General features: G+C 40.0%; 1 protein-coding gene across 1 annotated transcript in view; it reads right to left on the bottom strand.

The window, feature by feature from the left end:
• GLDC (glycine decarboxylase) overlaps positions 1 to 20,364 on the bottom strand; it is a 70,182-nt gene continuing 49,818 nt past the window's right edge. Inside the window, exons 12-24 of the mRNA XM_082074176.1 lie at positions 20,001 to 20,085; positions 19,867 to 19,908; positions 18,736 to 18,878; positions 17,754 to 17,829; positions 9,523 to 9,648; positions 8,491 to 8,640; positions 7,926 to 8,038; positions 7,166 to 7,307; positions 5,406 to 5,517; positions 3,452 to 3,547; positions 2,248 to 2,420; positions 1,490 to 1,570; positions 1 to 689 (exon numbers count right to left, since the gene is read on the bottom strand). Of these exons, the coding sequence (XP_081930302.1) occupies positions 546 to 689; positions 1,490 to 1,570; positions 2,248 to 2,420; positions 3,452 to 3,547; positions 5,406 to 5,517; positions 7,166 to 7,307; positions 7,926 to 8,038; positions 8,491 to 8,640; positions 9,523 to 9,648; positions 17,754 to 17,829; positions 18,736 to 18,878; positions 19,867 to 19,908; positions 20,001 to 20,085 (1,483 nt within the window). The 3' untranslated portion in view covers positions 1 to 545. The remainder of the gene's footprint in view (positions 690 to 1,489; positions 1,571 to 2,247; positions 2,421 to 3,451; positions 3,548 to 5,405; positions 5,518 to 7,165; positions 7,308 to 7,925; positions 8,039 to 8,490; positions 8,641 to 9,522; positions 9,649 to 17,753; positions 17,830 to 18,735; positions 18,879 to 19,866; positions 19,909 to 20,000; positions 20,086 to 20,364) is intronic.

Raw genomic sequence — 20,364 nt, 5'->3', positions numbered from 1 at the left:
TACTCCTCAGTTCAAGAAATCCAGCTGAAAAGTTAAAATTCGGAACATGACAACACATAAAATTCTGACCAATTTTATTAGAGTACTAACATTGGTAAAAAAAGGAAAAAAAAATGAAATATTAACACTAGCAATGCTAGTGGTAATACGTGAAGTAAATTAAACAATCTACTTCATCTTTTTTCACAAAATATAAACTATTACTCCTGCAGTTAATATCCATTACTATTGCCTTATGCATCTGCATGTTTTCTACTTTCTTTAACGATATCTTCTAAGCCACTTTGCAAATTGGGTTTTGTTAAAAATGCAGCACAAACCAGACAAAATAATGAATCAAGGCAACTTTAGCATCAACTGCTGCAGAACAATCACATTTTGTTTACAGCTAATATATTGATTGTATTTACATTTTAACTGAGTACTGCTTCAATTAACAAACATGGTGATTATCCAAAATATACACAGTATATATATCCCCTATCAGGTCTGGGAGCAAAAGGCCATCCCCATGGACTCAGAAATTGCAGTAGCTGGAAGCAGCCTTATGAAGATGCTCTCTTCTGTTCAGAAAAGGGAGATTCATAGGCTTCCATTGGCGGGCAGGTACAAACCAGATGTTGATCTCCATATATGTCATCAATGCGAGCAATTGTGGGCCAAAACTTGCTTTCAGGCTTCACAAATGGCTAAGTACAGAAGAAAAAACAATTATTTTAGTTTTTCTACTAAGTGCATCTACATAATTGTAACAGATATTAGAAATTGTAAGAATTTTTTTTTAACTTATGTCATGCTTCAAATCTGTCTGCAGTCCCGGAAAGTTAATGAGCATGTATAAGAAAGCTGGCAGGCAAAAGAATATTTAGATTTTTAAAAAGATGTAGCCACATCCTCCAACAAATGTTTGCAAAGGAACAGTTGTCGTGGGATAAAAGGAAATTTATGGCCCTTTGAATAACTGGCTTACAGAGAGGAACCAAGGAAAAGTGGAGGAGACTAGCAAGACCTGTGCTATTCAGTATCATTAAAACATCAAAAACAAGGTGGCAAACTTCACAGGTGCAGTTAAATTCTTCCTCTTTGAAACAGCTGACTGTGCATCTTGTCAAAATCTCATCCAAGCTGTTTGGAGCAGAGCTTTGAATGTCAGGACGTGGGACTCTGGGAGCCACTGGTGCAGTATGTTGGAACTGAACGTGCTGTAATTCTAACTCAGTTTCCAATGAGAACACCCAATATTGAAGTGCTGAGATTTAGAAATCCAAATTTGCACTTTATGTGCAGTGACTTTTTTTTTTTTTTTTTAAGATATTTTTTTTCCTTGGCACTACTGTAGAGCTCTCACACATAAAATCTGAGCAACAGTAAAAATGGCACTAAGCTTTTTTTCTTTCTGGATTACTTCATCTCCAACGGACCAGAAAATCACAGAGCAGAAAGAACATTTGTATGTTACCACACCACTAGGATCCCATTATTTACTCACCAGTGGGAATGCTGCCACTTTTCTGGAATAAGGACGATCCCATTTGGAAGCAGTAACACAGTTCAGAGTATGGGGTGACATCTACAAAGCAAAAGGACATGTTTAGGACATGACATTACTGAATTCAGTTGAATGTATCAGTGTGATCCCTCCTTCACATTACTACATATAAATAATTACTGTCTGGGGAAAAAAAAAAAAAAAAAAAAGCAGATTTAAAACAGGAAGCAACTCAGTGTTTGGATTTTTTTTCAGTTTGCCTGAAGATACTACACAAGGTTTGAACATGATTCCAGCTTTTCACAAAATCTGCTCAATATATAAAAAGTCAGTTACAGCATTACAAGACTTGAACAGAACTTGAGCCTATAGCAATTCTGTGCTGCAGTTGCTAAATAATTAATTCAAGCTTTATTTTACTGTTAACTTTAAAGTCATCCCTCTTCCCTTCTTAAATCAGATAAAAAAGCATCTCATCTTCATTACTCTGAGATGGCCTCAAAAACTGTAGATCACATGCTTCTGTAAAAAACTCTCTGCTCTGTCAGCAGAGGCCAGACTTCCGACTTGAAAAAATCAAAATTCAAATTTTGAAAAATTTTAAGGATTCTAAAAATGTCAATTTTCAAGAAGCTCCTGTGTTCACTGTTGCACACAGTTATTTTTGAGAGTACTGAAAGATCAGGAAGTGGGCTCATGTAGTCTCAAGTAAGTCTCAAGAGTTAAATACAGGTAACTTACCCTAGGTGCCATCTTACCTTTAGTGGGTTAATTTGGGGGTCCATCTTGCCCTCTTCTATTTCAGCAATTTCCTGACGAATACTGATCATTGCATCACAAAACCTGTCCAGTTCTGCCTTGTCTTCAGACTCTGTTGGTTCAATCATAAGTGTGCCTGCCACTGGCCAGGACATGGTCGGAGCATGAAAGCCTGACAAAGAAGAAATGAGTCACTGACAATAGGTTATGAGTTAATACATGCATTAGATAGCAATGAATTCACGGGTTTAGCCTCTTCTATAATCTTTAGAGGACTTAACTCATTGGTAGTGTTGGCAGTGTATGGCAGAGGTAGGACAAACTTTTCAAGTATCCAAGTTTTTAACGTGGAAGGGTAACGCCACTGTGTTATATACAATAGAGTTACACACTGATTTGATGAAACACCCTCAAAACCTGCTCTTTTTGCTTTGTTAGTTTTCAGCCCAAAGTATATTGCTTCTTCTCTGGGTTACTTCCTGCTGCCCACTTGAGTCGAAGCATTTTGTCACTTTATCTTCTTATGACTGGTTGAATGGCAAAGGGAGATAGGTATAGATTTCTGCACATGTAAACAAGGCAAAAAGAAAAGGTGGTCTCTCATGATTGCTTTCCTGCACTACTGCTAGTCACAACCTCATGACACTTCTCTCTCAGCTGCAGAGGATGGAACTCACCTCCATACCTACTGAAAAGTCTATTTAAACTGGCACACGCTATTTAAGGCCATAGCATCCCACTACAAAGAGCAGAAAGTTTGGGGGGTTTTGGTATTGTGACTGGGCTTTGGATTATTTCACTGACGTATTACTGGTTAGGGTTTTAACAGCTTTTATGCATATACGTGAGAACCACAGTTGCATAGGATCAAGCAGTTCAATAGGTCATCTTGACTGGTGGCCAAAGAGTAGCCATGATCAGATACTTCAGACCATGTGTACAAAACTGCCTAAACTGTATCAGGAGGAAGGAGTTTAAATCCTGTTATCCTACCTGTATCAGAAACTGTGGCCAGCAGGACTAGGGAAGTGATGCAAATATCTCTCTCAGCCCTTAATTAACATAAGGTGACCTGTGAAACGATCATGACAGATTCACCATCCATAAGCACAGGACTAGAATGTTTCTGGCTCCCTTTAGAAGAGATTTAGGAAATTCTCACACTGCTAATTTAATAAAAAAAACCAAAAACACCTGACTTACCATAATCCTGAAGTCTCTTAGCAAGGTCTACAGCTTCAATGTTTGCTGTTTTTTTGAAAGGTCTTGTATCCAGAATAAATTCGTGGGCTACGTAACCTGTAAATGAAAATGTGTACATTATGTTTACTTGATAGGAGAAAACCACAATCTACCAAGCAGTCTATTCTCATTGCTTTTGTGGAGAACATGGCAAAAAAATTTAAAAATAGTCACTTGGACAAAAACTCAAACCTGATAAATTATCAGGTAAGAGATATCCAACTCAGTATTTGAAGACTGGCCCTCTGAGTCCCACATCACATTAAAAGGAGGCTTCTTTTCATAGATCAGAACAAGGGAAAGGTGGTCAAGGTTGCTCCTATAATTTACAAGTACTCTGAAAAATAATTGGATTTATCAGTGGCCCAACACCATTTGGGTCTTAGGCTATCTTGAATTAACTATGTACAAGATAAGCAGTTTCATGTCATGCCAGAGAAAAGCTCAAACATGGTATTACAGACAAGCTAAAGACATAAGTTATTTAACTTTAGATCCATGATACTGGAGAACCTAGTTTCATTTCATTGTTGAATCCTTCAAAATTTGCAACTTCTATTCACTTCTATGAGGAAATAATATATTCTCTAAAAATGCAGCCTGCAGGTTTAGCCAACATGCACTCCAATAAATTTAGACATATATTTTGAAGAGCATAGATATTGCAATCATGTCCTTCGGTGCTATTCAGCTTAAACAAGCAATATCGCATTCTCTGACAGATACTCTACTATAACAGATTGTTTTTTTCACCTCTTATACGTTATTTGTGTTCTGCTGCAAGACTGCAGAGACGTAGCAGGGAACTAGAATGTGGCTAAAGTATTTTGCATTGCCAAGGGGATGCTTCCACTTCTCACAAAGGATAATAAGGAGTAGAAATTAGTTTTTCTTTTTTTTCCAGAGAAAGTGTACAACCTTTGGGCCGTGGTGGACAGCAGGATGACCATGAGTCAGCACTGTGCCCTTGTGGCCAAGAAGGCCAATGGCATCCTGGAGAATATTAGAATGGGGGTGGTTAGTAGGTCGAGAGAGGTTCTCCTGCCCCTCTACTCTGCCCTGGTGAGACCACATCTGGAATATTGTGTCCAGTTCTGGGCCCCTCAGTTCAAGAAGGGCAGGGAACTGCTGGAGAGAGTCCAGCGCAGAGCAATGAAGATGATTAAGGGAGTGGAGCATCTCCCTTATGAGGAAAGGCTGAAGGAGCTGGGGCTCTTTAGCTTGGAGAAGAGGAGACTGAGGGGTGACCTCATTAATATTTATAAATATGTAAGGGCTGAGTGTCACAAGGATGGAGCCAGGCTCTTCTTGGTGACAACAAATGATAGGACAAGGGGCAATGGCTAAAAACTGGAACACAGGAGGTTCCACTTAAATATGAGAAGAAACTTCTCAGTGAGGGTGACAGAACACTGGAACAGGCTGCCCAGGGAGGTTGTGGAGTCTCCTTCTCTGGTTCTAGACGATCTTTCAAGGTCCTTTCCAATCCCTAACATTCTGTGATTCTGTGATTTCTGGGAAGCAGAAAAGTACAGGTCCAAAAATGGCTACAGTTCTTAAACTGTTGTGCCATTGCTTATGGGAGATCTGGGTTTTTTTGTTGCTCCCTTTTCTACACTGATCTGCTACCAGACTTCAAAAAGAGCAATATGATTCCAAAGTTTACTCTGTCTTTTGTCATAATTTCTTCTAATTACAAACAAGCATTTTTTCTTCTACTTCCAAGTACCTTAGTTTCATTGCGATACCTCCACAGCAGCACTGTCGCAGGTAATTTCTCTCATTAGAAACAACATCAAGAGAAGTATGAGATGCAGTTGTCACATAGCATTAAAAAAGAACCATATTGCAAGCCAACTTCTACACTAGGGAAAAAAAGTCAGCTGTAGAAGAAACCAAATTGTCCAGTACTTGCCTCTTGCTCCTCTGAAAAGGATTTTGTAGTGCTTCTCTAGCCTCTTTGCCATGTAGTTTGCATTTAGTATTGCAATCTCAGAAGCATGTTTCAGACCCTTTGCTCCCATTGTCTGAAAGAGGAGTAACATGAAGAAACAGATCTAAATACACTGCCAAGCAAGCTCTGTTCTTGTGCTGGCAAGCATGACAGACAAGAGCACCTTACTGTATCTGGCTTGTTTTAAGGCAATCACACTACTAGAACACTTTTCCATGCTACAGTCACAGAAAAGCACTTAGTGTTACTTGACAGCAACTTTGGTACCCATACCTTATAAGACTGCTTACTGTATAAGAGTTTTTGCTTCAAGTCAACAAATGAACAACCCAATCTCTTCCTCAATCTGAGAGGCTTTGAAGTGAATAAAGTGAGCAGAACTGAAGAACCTCATCAGCACACTTGTAACACACTGCCTGTCACCATCCCTAGCCTTAGGGAAGAAGTGTCTAGAGACCCTCCCAAAAAGCTTTGTGTACTGTCTGTACAGATTATCCCAGCAACTCAAACTTTGCTTGCTGGTGTCACGTCACAGATGATACTGTGCAGTAACAAAGACCAGAGCCAAACGAATGCTGATACACTTTTTTCTCTGTTAAGACACTGCAAAAGGACAGTGATGGAACTGACCTGTAGCTGAAGTTCTTAGCACTGCACTTAGAAGCTAAGGTGGCAAAGAAGAAACCAAAACCAGCCTTCAAGGTAGCCAGTTTAGATGAGACAGTGTAAACACACAGCACTTTGCATTGTGAAGAAACAGATTCCCTTAAAAATTTACTACAGTTTAAATATTCTGTAATAGGAATCAGGTTACAGTCACAATTTTTACCCACAGCTGAAAATCCACCATGGAAGTTGTACCAGATCATATTTGCTTATTTCAAGTTCCAGGAGAGCTGGTTTCCCCAGGAGTGGATGTTTCCATGGTTAGAGTATTAAACTGGCTATGGGGTACTCTGAATGACACTGCCCTTACGTTCACCATTCCAACTCTTACTCGAAGTTTTAAATGTTGCTCGGAGTCCCAGCACACACTCTTATAAAAGAGAATTTGAACCAACACTTATCTCTGTTGGCTGAATACTTTCCTATATGTAATGAAATATTTGTGAGCTCATCATTAAATCGCAAGGCATTAAAAATTACATAGATCATGATCAAGTTGTTGCATATCCAAACTCAAAAGTAAGCACAGTTTTCCAATTCAGTAAGATCCCCTGGAATTCAAGGTCTTATTAAAACAGATTTTGGAAAGTTAAATATTAAATACAGGTTGAATATATCAATATAACAACACTGCAGTATTCAACCAAAAATATCATTGGAAGAACAGTAACTACCAGGCAGTGTTTAAACATGAAAACTTTGATGTCAGAGACAGCGGAAGGGCAAGCCTGCCTACAGCTTTTTGCCTCATACCCACTTGCCTCAATAATTATGAGATGATACAGAGGAATTAAACAGGCTACATAGGTACAGCAATTGTCCTGCCATCTGATCCTTTTGCAACAGATGGCAATAGGCTGTTCCATTGTCCCACCAGAAAACAAGGACGTTCAAAGAATGTAAATAACCTATGACCATGCTGTAGTCATATTAATTTCAGTCTGTACAAACCTAACAAGTTGCTCTTAAACCTGTTCATGTGTTTCCAGTGGTCTTCAGACTTGCTGAAACAGAAACAGACCCTCAGCTGATACTCCTTATAAAAGTCTACACACCTTGATATACACCCAGGAAATGGGCAATATAGCACTGGAACCCCAAGGCGCAGCACTGACAGTACCCAAAGGACATGCATCCTTATCCAGCTGTATTTTGATGACAGGGTGTGTAGGCAAGTAGGGAGCCAAATGTTTCTTCCTAAAACAAAAACATTGGTTTTAGAACTTATATATTCCTGTTATCATTCCTGGACAGTTTCATCAGAAGCTTCTCTTCACCTTGCTTCTAAACGCAGTCCTCCAGGAAGCCTTGTCTATGTCTTCTTCAACCGAAAGTTTATTAACAAAACTGGTGACAATGGAGGATGGCACTCAGTTTTCAACCAAGCACAAGATATTCATGCAGCTATCCAAATCAAAATTATTTTTTAAAAAGAGTGAGATTATTTTCTTTTAAAGTAATATCATTGCCCTGTACAATAGATTAATGTAGTTCATATATCACTCCTGTGTTCTGAACTACATACAGTATCAGCCCTCAAAGTTCACAGATCATCTCTGCATTTACTCAGAAAAAAAGACTGTTGAGTGGGGTCTGCCATACACACTAAAGAGCCAACATGTAAGTCAGGGTTTCAGAATACATGTGAACCTCACCATTCCTGAGATCAGCACATGACAGTCCTGGAGAAGGACATAAGTTTACAAACAACAGTACACCTCTCACATTCATGGCTCTGTACTTAAGTGAGCTGCCAACCAAGATACACAAAGAGATTTGGTTTTTTAATGAAAAGGCTAATAAAGAGATACCCACACTCCAATTGGTCCCATTCCAGGTCCTCCTCCTCCATGGGGAATGCAAAAGGTTTTGTGAAGGTTTAAGTGAGAGACATCAGAGCCATAATCTCCAGGACGACACAGACCCACCTATGAAAAGAATACTCTCTCTCAAAATATTCTTTACATGCGATTTTAAGACCTACTACTGCATTCAAGAAAAATAGGTTCAAAAATATGTTATATGTTTTTCCGTTTTTCTTCAACACAATACATCACAAACAAGAAACAATGCAAACAATTTTTTCCTTTAGACATTCTTATTCATATCTGTAAAGAGTGTCTTTGACAAAGAATTAGGCAGACGAAGCCAATTATAGTGAACAACTCCTGCATCTTACAACGTATTTCAGGGCAAAATCAGATAAAATATAATTATTTTCACCACCTATTTTTTATTACTGCTCTTGGAAACTTCACCTCCTCCCTCAAACACTGTGCCATCTTGTGAGAAAGCTGTGTTATGGTCTGAACTGTGTTATTCTTTTTTCAAGGAAACATACACTCCCAGTTAAAATAAATCTACCTAAGAGATTTTGTACCTGGGCATTCATATTTGCTCCATCTAAGTAAACTTGGCCTCCATGTTTGTGAATCAGGGCACACACATCTCCAATCTCCTCTTCAAATACACCGTTGGTGGAAGGGTATGTAATCATGATGGCTGCCAAGTTGTCTTTGTGCTTGTCCACCTGAGGGCAGGGAGAGAGAGAGTAAAGAAAGTAATTAAGGCTCCTAAAGCTTCTCTAGAGAAGATTTCTTCAAAATCATGTAATTAAGGCCATTGAGTGTTTTACAGGTGAGAAGCAAGTCTATCAGTAGGTAGTCTAATCATTTATAGTCAGAAAAAGATACACAGCTCTTTCCTTCAGCAACAACTATGGAAAAGAAGAATTTTCTCAATAAGTCACAATTTTAAATCACAGATGAAGGCATGGTATGAAAAGATGCACATATAATAGTCACTTCTGGGACCTTAAGACAAGTCAAGTGAAACATCTGAGCTTCAATGTCATGTGACATAATGACCATCTTCCTGCTTTCAGCAACAAAGTTCTATGACTACTGAAAAACCTTGCTCAAATATGCATTTTTGGAAATGTATTCTGTTAATCCCTTGGATTCCCAAGATTCACCTGCAGCCATTCTACTTAAAAAAGTGAAAAAAGTTGCCTAGCAACACCTTCCCCAGTAGAGGTGGGCCTGAACTTCACTAAGCAAAGGCTAAAGTGCAGTTTCATAGGCCTCATGCTCATGAAAATGCTTCTTTCATTTCAAATACTAGATGTAGACCAAAAAGTTCTTCTGTAAAAGAGCCTGCTGTGTAGAAAGACTCACTGAGCCACTCCTGCACCAAAGATCCTCAAATTAGAGAAAAATTTCATGTCACATGGCTAGTGTCTGACTGAGCAAATAAAAAAAAAGGAAACAATTACTTGTCCTTTTCAAGCACATATTCACTATTATTGTCCTATTTTCTCTCAAAGAAAAATCTGATTCAGATGCCCACACCTTAACCTGTAGAGGAAAAGGAGTGTTTCTGCCTTGAAAATGAAAGAAAATTAAATACTCACCATTGCTTTTAAATGAGAGATATCAATGCTTCCATTTTTATCCACTTCAATTGGCTGAATCTTCATCCCTGCCATTTGTGCACTTGCTGGATTTGTACCATGAGCAGATTTAGGAATAAGACAAACCTTAGAAGGGAAAAATAAGCAGGGCATAAAGCATAACTACCAAAAAAATCTTAGAGAATTATGGTCTACACTCAGCTAGAACTCATTATCAAAGTTTTCTAAAGGGATTTCTCAGGGAATGTTTACTGGCAATGAAGAAAATCCATTCAAGTATCAGTAACTAAATACTCATTATGAAAATAAAGTTTCATTTCCTGCACAAATCATATTTAGGCATGTGCTTCCAGAATACTATGTCAGATAGTCACATTTAAAATCTTTGCCTCTCACTGCCCTTTTTAAAAAAAAGACTGATTTTATTACAGTAATCAGCCTCCACTTATTGTAAATGACTCAAAAGGAAAAACTATCTAATTCCAACATTCCACTATATTTTCAGCTGACTTCCACAGCATTTTCTTCTGTATTCTATTCAAAACAAAAATACAGCCTGAAATATTTTTGCTATAGCTAAGAAGCTTCAGCTAGCTACTTACATGCTTTATACAGTTAATTTAAAAAGAAAAAAGATAAATACTTTTACTTAAATAAATGTAGGTTCTTCTTAGCGATAGTTAGGAAAATGGAGTTCAGGATATTTCCAGATATTTTCTAGGAACTCCCCCCTTTCTAAAGACAATAAATATACGTTGTCTAAAAACAAAAATTTAAAAAAATAATTAAAAAAAATCCTTCACTTCTGTTATGTTTATTATGATTCTCTTGGAAGGATTAATTTAACTAAATTTGTTAAGTAAGTTACTCAAACTTAGCTGCATTAAATAACTGACAGGAAGGCACTTGTTTTCATGAGAAACTGCACAATGGTCTCTACCTCATTTTCCACAGAGATGGTGAGACAAATCTTAATTGCTTTAAAAGCTGTTCCAAGGAACCCTCTCATCTGTCTCAGCACTTGGATATTTGCTTTTCTTGCAGAGAACCGTCAGTGTTTTATGTGCAGCTGAGAGGAAAGAAAAAGATCCAAGCCCCAGTGCTGGGAAGACCTGTGGCCCATCTGCAGTAATTTTAGCTGAATAGCAGAAATGTAAAGTGAGTCTAGATTGCTACCCAGTCTTGCCGGGTTGCCTCTGCAGCTGCTGGGTACAGAAGCTATTGATCAGGCAACGAAGCAGATAGATGTGAGCTCAGTTAATGTCCATACTTGTATTCCACGAGAGGGCACCAAATCCAAATGAGGCCGACGGCAGGCAGCTTGAGCTGCTGTTTTACTTTCTGCATCCCAGAAGAGGCGACTTGATCTTAAAGCTCGAAATTTTGTGGGCTTATTTATTTTCTTTCTTCCCTTTATTTCCTATATATTTCCAATAATACCTTGATTTTACTATAACATTTGAAATCTGTTGAGTGACTGCAAGCAGCTCACAGGCTCTCTCATCTGTGAGAGAAACCATGAACACTCACAGAAGCCCAAGGATCTCATACAGAATAAGAGCAATGGCAAAGCAGATGTGGATAATCAGAAGGAATAAAACTTCAACGTAATGTAACTTCCCGCTGAGTAAAACTACTCACAAAACAAAGCTTGATGTTGTAAAGAGAAGCTGATTTCCAGAAGATAGAGGTGATGTAAATGCAACAAAGAAACAAAGGCAGAACAAGACAACACTCACTATTCAGTTTTAGGTAGTTTCCTCACACAGATGTTATAGTTCCAAAAAGTCAGGATGATGACCCTTTCATTTTGAGAAGGCAAATGAGTTCCAAAGCCACGTGTAAAATCAGGTTCAAAAAATACAGGTATTATTGCACTAAGGACTTTTTTTTTGTAACGTTTAAACCCGACTTTGAGTGTGTCAAAGAGGAAGATCTAACCTCAGATTTCCAAGAAGTTTTAATGTGCTCCTAAAAAATGTTCCTAAACTAATTTCCAGAGGGATAAGTGGGAAGCTTCACATGGATAAATATTTCATAAAAATACAGGAAAGAAAGGAAAAGGTAAATGTTTTCACTGTGGTGAAAGGTAACCCTAATAGAACATTATAAATACCTGTGCCAGTTCCCTAGCATTTCAATTTACTCATCATTGGCTTATAATGGAGACATACAGTGATATGCCAAATAACCTGTTAATACAAAACAAATCTTAATAATATACAACTAGGATTGTTCTTTTGAAATTATTGCCACTCAAAAGATATTGCAGTGTTGGGGGTAGGAGGGGGGAAGAAACTGCAATAAAATGCAAAAGGAAATTTAGAAAAATAAAAAATGTATTAAAATATAATTTTTAAAAAATCAGAATTAACACATGATATGCAAACTGTGAACAGGGAAGAACTGTTCATCATCTTTTAAGAGTGAGAGAGTATTATATGAAATTGTAAGATGTCAAGTTCAAAAAAATAAAAGGAGACATTTCTTCATATAATAGGTGATGAAGCCACAGAACATTTTTCTCCAAGATACTGTAAATATCACAAGCTTCTTCACAAGAGGTCAAGAGATCAGATTATTTGTAGAAAAATGCATAAGCAACGCCTTTAGAATCCTTTGAATAGGAAAGTTCCCAAACCACAGATATGTAGAAGCTGGGCCTGTGTGCTGGATAAGCATCATTGTACACTTGCTTTGTCCTTGTACTCCTCATTGTAAGAGGAGTCTATCAGTTTGCTGTTGACCACTGTACAACTAGATGTTGGGACTGATAGACTTTTGGTCTGGGCTAATCTGGCTGTTCTTGTCACAAACATGCAATTGTGTGTCCAAAATGAAACTTGCTACCGCCAACTTCTCATATTTCAACCTATTTCACTTCCAATTAAACTTATACCAAAAGAACTATGATTAACACAGCCTTTCTTTCAGGCATCACAGATTGTTCAGAAAACACCTAAAGGAACAATATTGCTTTCAGATTTTTAAGTTATAATTGTCTGCCATTAAATGCAAATAAAGAAGTATCTTAAAATGAGAATTTAAAATTCTATTAAACATAGTGTACTAGTAAGAATCAGTAAGAACTGACTGCTTTTTGTGGTTACCTACAGTTGTATCACCTCTCAGGTTTACAAGCACTGTCTTTTATTAGTTCACAGTGATAGAACTGAGAAGTGACTCCTTGAGGTCAAAGTTGCAGGTAGATAGTATAGAACACAAATCAAGCCTTTAGACTCTCATGTTACCAACTGAAGATGATCCTCAGTTATTAAAACTGATTTACATTATTCATCTACAGTTTTTGTGGCCATTGTGAAGCAAGATTAACTCCATATATCCTACAGAAGTTTATTTGAAACAGTTTGAGCAGGCAAGAAGTGGATGAACCTAAAGACTTCTGTGAGTAGCCACCAAGACATACCAGAAGTTGGTTTGCTTCTTCTGTCAGGAGTGGCTATACTGGGAATCAACTGATGTTACAAGCAGTGTAAGTTTTAAATAATCAGTTTGTGTTCCCTTTGTAACTGAAAAAAACTGGAGAGGGAGTGTCATACCACCTGGAAAACACAAAAAACTGTTGTTGTCCATTTTCTTTTGAGACACGGATATCTGGGCCTAGATTCATCTCACTGAAGATCTGAATCACTGTTTCACCTACATAAGTAGCCTGTGTGATTGCTTCAATGGTTATTTCCACCCCGTGATCACAAGCCCATCTACAGGTTTTAAGTCTCTCCCTAAATGTCCTGATGTTTCATAGGCCCACTGAGCTATGAATAACTCACCCTTAAGTTGCCAGTCCAAGTCCACCTGAGCCACTTCAATTCTGTCAGCCTGGTCTACCTGCTCGTTGTTTTGGTGGTCTTCAGTGGTGCTGTCCTTGGGCTTATGAGCATCTGTATGATGTGTACCTTTACAGTAATGCTGCCTACCCAGGCAGCAGTGTCTTGCCAGAAGGCAGCAGTCCAGATGGGTTTATGCCAGTGCTGCCAGCTGGTCTGTTTTGCCACCACCCATGTGTCCGTATTTACATGAGACTACTGGCTGCTTTTCTTGTTCATCTTTCTCTAGGACCAGCTTCTGCAAACTGGTTCAACTTGCCTTCTCCTTTGATGGCTTTGACAAATTGTTGTGTAGGACTCTACACAGGAACATTCGACTTCTGATGACTTCCTACAACACAATAGGATCCACCGGTAAACAGACCATACTGCTTTTCACCTTCTGATAAGTCAGTACATGGTAGCACTTCTTGTGCATGAGTCACCTCCTTGAGTGATGCTTTGAAATATATGCCTTCTAATCAGTCCATGATCTCTTTCAGGATTCCTGGGTGACTAGGGTTCCCTGTCCAAGCTTGTTGCATGACCAGCTCTACCGAGCCACTCTATGCAGCATCCTTTGAACATCCAGTACAGCAAAGGCAGTGATGGTGCCAAGAGGAGCTGTGCTTCCACAACAACAACTTCTGAAGTGGCTCAGCCCTCCTTATACACTGCTAGTACCTCTTTCTCAGTCACGGTGCAGTGGGCCTAGGAACCTCAAAACCCCCAGCTCCAAAATCCTAAAGGCTGACATTGTTTCTCCAGGCATTTTCTGTCAGAGGCTCCAGGTGAGGTCATGCTCCCTGGCTGCAGTGCAGAATATGTTTCTCACAGCTGGTCCCATCCAGGTGAGCCCAAGAGCTACTGTCTCCTCTTTGATGCATTCAAAGGCCTGTTGCTGCTCAGGGCTCCACTCAAAATAGTTTTTCTTTAGGGTCACTCAATGGAGAGGGCTCATAAGCTGATTGTAACCTGGCATGCATTCTCCAGCAACCCACAATGACTAGACAAGGATGTGTCTTTTTCTTGTTGGCTGGTGGAGACACAGTTAGTATCTTATTGATTGCAGCCCCCGGAGTGTGACAACTTGCTGTTTTAGTCCCACGAACTGCATCTCTTGTACAGGTCCTTTGACGTTGCTTTGGTTTTATGGCAAAATCAGTTTTCCAAGTGATCTGGTTTATTCTTTCCTCCTCCTCCAATGCTTCCTCTGCTGTTGGCCCACACAGTGATGTTATCCATCTATTTCAGGTATTCAGAGGCTTCACCGTGTTCCAGTGCAGTATGCATCAGTCCAAGACCGACAGGTAGGCAGGGCTGTACTTCCAGCCCTTGGGCAGTTGGTTCCAGATGTATTGAACACACTTTCACATGAAAGTAAAACTGTGGCCTGCACTCTGCTGCCAAAGGGATAAAGAAAAATGCTTTGGCAATATCAATTGTGCCATACTGCTTGCCTGCTTTTGACTCCTGTTCATATTGGAGTTCTATCTTGTCCCACATGGCAGAACTCAATGGTGGCATCACTTTGTTCAGGCCGTGATAGTCCACTGTTAACCTCCACCCCCTGTCAGAGTTTTGCACTAGCCTTATGGGACCATTTAAGGGTTATTAAGTCTTGCTTATCATGCCTTGGCTCTCCAATAGATAAGCCAACTTATAGACGCTAACCAGGGATTCTCAGCTGGTGCAATACTGTCACTGGTACATCATCATGATAGCAACCAACACTTGCTGTTCTTCATTATGCAGCAACCCTAAGACAGAGAGGCCAGGTAAGGTGGACAGTTGTTTAATCTTCTTGGTGTCCACTGTGGCTGCACCAAAGGCCCACCAGTACCTTCCTGGGTCCTTGAAATACCCTCTTTTGAGGTAGTCAATACCAAGGATACATGGAGACTCTGGGCCATTATGGTAAGATGCTTCTGCCATTGGTCCCCTGTTAGGCTCACCTCAGCCTCCAATACAGACAACTGGTGGCATCCTCCTCTCACTCCACAAATCCAGATGGGTCCCTCCCACTCCTGCCCTGATGGCATTATGGTACATTGTGCATCAGTATGCACAAAAGCTTTATACCCCTGTGGATCCAATGTGCAAGGCCAACGAATCCGCACAGTCCATTAAACTTCATTATCCCCTTCCTCCTCCCAGCCAGAGACAGGGACCCTTGACTCTTGGTTGTAGTATTCAGTCTCTGACTCCTGTGGTGTCAGACCAGAAGTCCCTTCACCAAACTCAGGAGGAAAGGCATTTTTCAGCCCTTATTCTGTGTCTGGGGAATTGTTGGTTGCTTTCAACTGGCATGGTGGCCTACTTGGTTGGTCAGTTCTTAGTCTTTGTCTTCCCCTGCAATTCACGTATACAGGCTTCTAGTTTCAAGGTGAGTGCACTGTCCCTCTTCCTTGTGCCTATCTCCCCAGAGAGTGCCATGTGGTGTGAACCTAAGGCTCCCTTTCCCTCCAACACGGGAGAGGCTGACTCCATAGGGCACCTCTGACAGCCAAGACACTGTCTGGGGGGAGATGCGAAGTGGAGGGATTCTCTTTGAAACACGCCAGAACAAGCAAGACAATCTCCCCATCTTAGTATCTCAAGGCGTGGCCAGTCCATCATCACCAAGGACTTGGTGTACAACATTGATGCATTTTGCACAGACCATGTGCACTGGATGTCATACAGATCTGTGGAGATTTACTTGTTGTCCAGGCCACTGTAGACCACCTCCACCACTGCTAGTTCTCTTAGATACTGAACACCTTCCTCAGCAGGGGTTCATTTGTCTCAGTAATTGACAAGATCACCCTTGATAGGACACCTCACACTCAATAGCCATCACCTCCAGAGGCTGCAGATTGTCAGCTCTCTTCTGATTTCTTTGCTGACTTCCTGGTCCTTAGTGAGGAATCCAAGCTGCTGGGCTTCCCTACCCTCAGTTCCTGACTATTCCCTACAGCATTGCAGCATTTGAGCAACAGGCAGCAATATGCCTGCATGACTGGCAGCTGTAATTTTTCTGCATATCTCGAAGCTTGCTTACGGTTAGTGATGGGGTGATTTCTGCCTCTTGGATGACTTCTATCATTTTCTCCTTACTTTGCCCTGCTGCTGTGCCGATGCTAGACAGTGGCCCAACAGGCACAGGCTAAGCCCCAAAACGGTGCTAGGTGCTGCTGGGTCTCACTGGGGCAGGCAAGGCAGCCTTCCATCACCAGTGTGCCAATTGAATTGGATTGCATGCCTGTTCAGGTGTAAAATCCCAGGTTACAGGAGGTGATAAGAGCCCTATGCACCTGCTTCAACCCTCATACAGAGCCTGTCACCCAGGGATCAATTGCCTCAGGGCACATTTCTCTGTCAGCTCAATAACAAGTTGTTCACTCTTATGCCAGGATAAAACAAGGTTCCACACACCCAACAACAAGCCAACAATGTTAGATAATAGGATCAAACATCTGATGTAAGGATGTACCAAAACCTCAGGAGACCATTCAACAGAGCTGGACACATCAACCCCAGCGGAGAAGAGGGAGGTGTAATCCCTTGTTCTGCACAAGGTAGCTCATGTAGCACAGGAATGGCATCATAGCCTTACCAAAATGTTTCCAGCAACACTAAAACAAATTGACAAGCAGCACAGCAAACAGCAAGAGCCAAAACTAGCTATTAAAGACTCCTGGACTGAGAAGAATGACAGTTTACCAGGGAAAACAAAAGCTGCATGCACAAGCAAAGCAAGAAGAGGAATTCATTCATTACTTCCCATGGCCAGGCGGATGTTCAGCCACTTCCTGGAAAGCACGGCCTCACCACATGTAATGGCTGCTTAGGAAGAAAAATGTCATAACGATGACTTTTCCTGTTTTGTCCTCCTTTCGCTAAGCAGTTATTGCTGAGCATGTCACTATATGGCACAAAACATCCCTTCGGTCAGTTTGGGTCAGTTGTCCCAGCTGTGTCTCTCCCAGCCTCTTGCCCACCCCCAGTCTAGTCTGTGGAAGGAGGCACAGCGGAGGCAGGGCAGAGGAGGAAAGAGAGAAAGCCTTGACATTATGCAAGCAGTAGCCAAAATACTCCTGTGTTATCAGCCCCATTTTGACCACAAATCCAAAACACAGCACCATATGGGCTGCTATGGAGAAATTTAATTAACTCCATCCCAGACAGCCTTACTACAATCACCCTTTGAAGGAAATCCTCCTTCCTCATTCCCACTCTCTGCAAAGTAAAGAAACACTCTTAGGATGGTTCCCGTGACCCATAAGGGAAGCAGGGAATACTGAAAGCTTGTCACAGATGAGCATACACAACCTAGTTTCTCTCTAGGTGAGTCCTAGTTGCTGAATCAGCTCTTTCCACTTCTCAACCAAAGTTCTTCCTCATACGATGGTTGACACTTACAGTTCTATGACGTTCTCCTTTTGCATTTAAATAAGCTTTGATTGCAGCCAAACCAGCATACTCTCCTTGGGCTCCACTGTAAAAGGAACACAAAGCCTCTTACACAAACCCATAAACCAGAAAGTGCCAGCTCTCTACTAAAACTTTAAAATTTTCCAGGGCTAATCCTTCTCTATTGCTTCAGGCAAGTGTCAGCAAATTAAAAGAAGCACATCCCATGGATTAAATTACAAATGCATAAGCATTAATTAATAGCTCTTACCTCCTTTGCAAGATAAAAAAGTTGCGCCATTTCATGTGCTGATGCTACTATGTTAAATCCTTTCGGTGGCTGAGTTGAGCCCCATTTCTGCACCTAGCAGGGGACTACATGCTCGACTACATACAGGCAAACTAATACTGAAATGCATAGCAAAGTGTACACAGTGAAACACTTTCCATGACATCATAAGTATCAGAGTAAGTCCTTGGTGCTCATTTTGTATCAAAACTACTAACAGACATAAACAGGCTGCAGTAGTACTCACTCAGCTCTGCTTTATTTGTTTCAGTGAGCATGCAGATCCTAGGCATTCTTCAGTCAAACCTAGGATCACCTAGTCACCAAATATCAGTTTCAACAATTACATAGTTGCCAGATCATACAGCTTATTCCTATTTCATCTTTAATTGTAGCTAGCAGGAAAAAATGAATAACATCACCATTTTAAGAAAACAATGGCGGAGAAACCGGCCTTCATAGAAAGGAAAACAGATTAAAAGAATGGAAAAGACCAAATAATTAAACTTTTAGAAGAGACAAATAAAATAGGGTTCTGCAGTTTTGAAAACACAAATCTTGTTTTCATAAGCTTGCATTCAAGCCTTCTCTTTGTTAAATTTAATTTTATAAACTTCTTCCATTTTTTGGCTTGCACATTTGCTTTAGAGATAAGTTTTTGGAATCCTGTTAAGGAGCAAATACTCAGAAAAAATTTCCTACCTGTTTGGTTGGAAGGAGATTTTGTCATAGCCAGTAATTTCACACAGATCCTTCTCTAAATCCTTGAAAAGTTGCTGATACCCTTCAGCTTGATCCAGGGGCACAAAAGGGTGGATGCTGGCAAATTCTTTCCATGAAATAGGCTATTCATTAAAAAAAAAAGCATGTGCTGTAACAAAAATTCTGCAGACAATTCTATTTTGTTGTTAAACTCTATGAAGTAAAAACACTGCTCTGTGCTCAAATAAAAAATCAAATATTTCTTGTGCAGCAAGGCAAGTTCCCAACTAATTGTGGTTTCCAGTAACATTTTGTTTTATTAATAACATTCAGAAGATGCTTAAAATCCCTACTTCCTCCTTCTAGGTCACCTACCCTTGTATAGAGTTGTGGGATCACAGGGCAAACAGAGAGGGGTCACATGGAAGAGTACATAACTCTCAGTTTGCTTCACACAGTTTTGTTTCTATTGATTTTAATTAGAAGGGAATATAAAGGACAGTAATCAGTGAAGGGAGAAGACAGAGAAAAGGAAGTGAGAGAAAGGGAACAAAGGAAACCTAGGGAAAGATCAAAGTGAGAAGATAATACGAAGAGAGCAGAGGAAGATCATTCAGAGTCAAAAAGTCATTGAGTACCCAAACCGCCTGGCTAGGGCTCTGTTTCATTTGCTACCATCTAGAAGAATGAAGATATCTGGAGACTCCAGCTCCTCACCGGGGGAAAAATGAGTGCTATCCTAAAAACCAGCAAACTGACAAAGAAGCATGAATTGCCAGTCCCACCTGACTCCATATATCTGAAGATTTGACTGTTAGATTTGTAAAGCGGATAGATATTAAGTGCCACAACACCACATGAGGGAACAGGACTCTGATACCTAATTCCAAAAATTGTTTTCACTTTTTTCAGAACGGAGTCTTCAGAGCCACCCTCTTTCCTGCTGCTGTTATGCTTCTACTGTGCTTTTCAGTTTTCTTACTAGCAGAAAAGGGAGCTGAATCACTTTAGCTACTTCTGAAACTGCCTGCTCAGCAGTACTAGACCAAATGCAGTCTTTACTTCTCTACCATGACACTGGCTAGGTAGTTTACTCATGTGGGTAAATAAGACAGCATTAGTTCAACTTACTGTAAGTTCAGCTGAACTATTGAGCTTCATTGTGCAGGACCCCTAAGAATACAAACACATTTTGTCAGTATTTATTACAATATATAAATGTGCATCTAAGCACCTAATTTTTTCTCTTTTTGGTAAATACCTACCAAAGGAATCATGCTGTGAACAAGGGAAATATCTTTGTTTTCTAATCTTTTCATGTACCGCACGATATTTGTCTCAGAGTGATAGCTGGAGAACACAAAAGCAGATTAGCTATACCAGCTGGTTGATCTGTCCTCTAACAGGAAATACTATAAAAAAATAATTAAGGCTGAGGATACTTTTCAGTATATGCTAGGTACTTCTTTCCAAATCAGTACTTTATACTTGCTAATAGTAATGTAGATGAAAAATGCCTATTATAATTTGCTCAGAAATTCTATGAGTAAATATGTAATATGAGGGCTCTAGTAAGTCTGCTTCTACTATGTCCTCAAATAATAGCCTGTACAATGTTGCAGATCAATA

Source organism: Streptopelia decaocto (genome assembly GCF_964273445.1).
Source record: "Streptopelia decaocto genome assembly, chromosome: Z".
NCBI lineage: Eukaryota > Metazoa > Chordata > Aves > Columbiformes > Columbidae > Streptopelia > Streptopelia decaocto.
The sequence above is the reverse complement of the archived record's forward strand: the minus strand, read 5'-3'. Positions and strand labels throughout refer to the sequence as shown.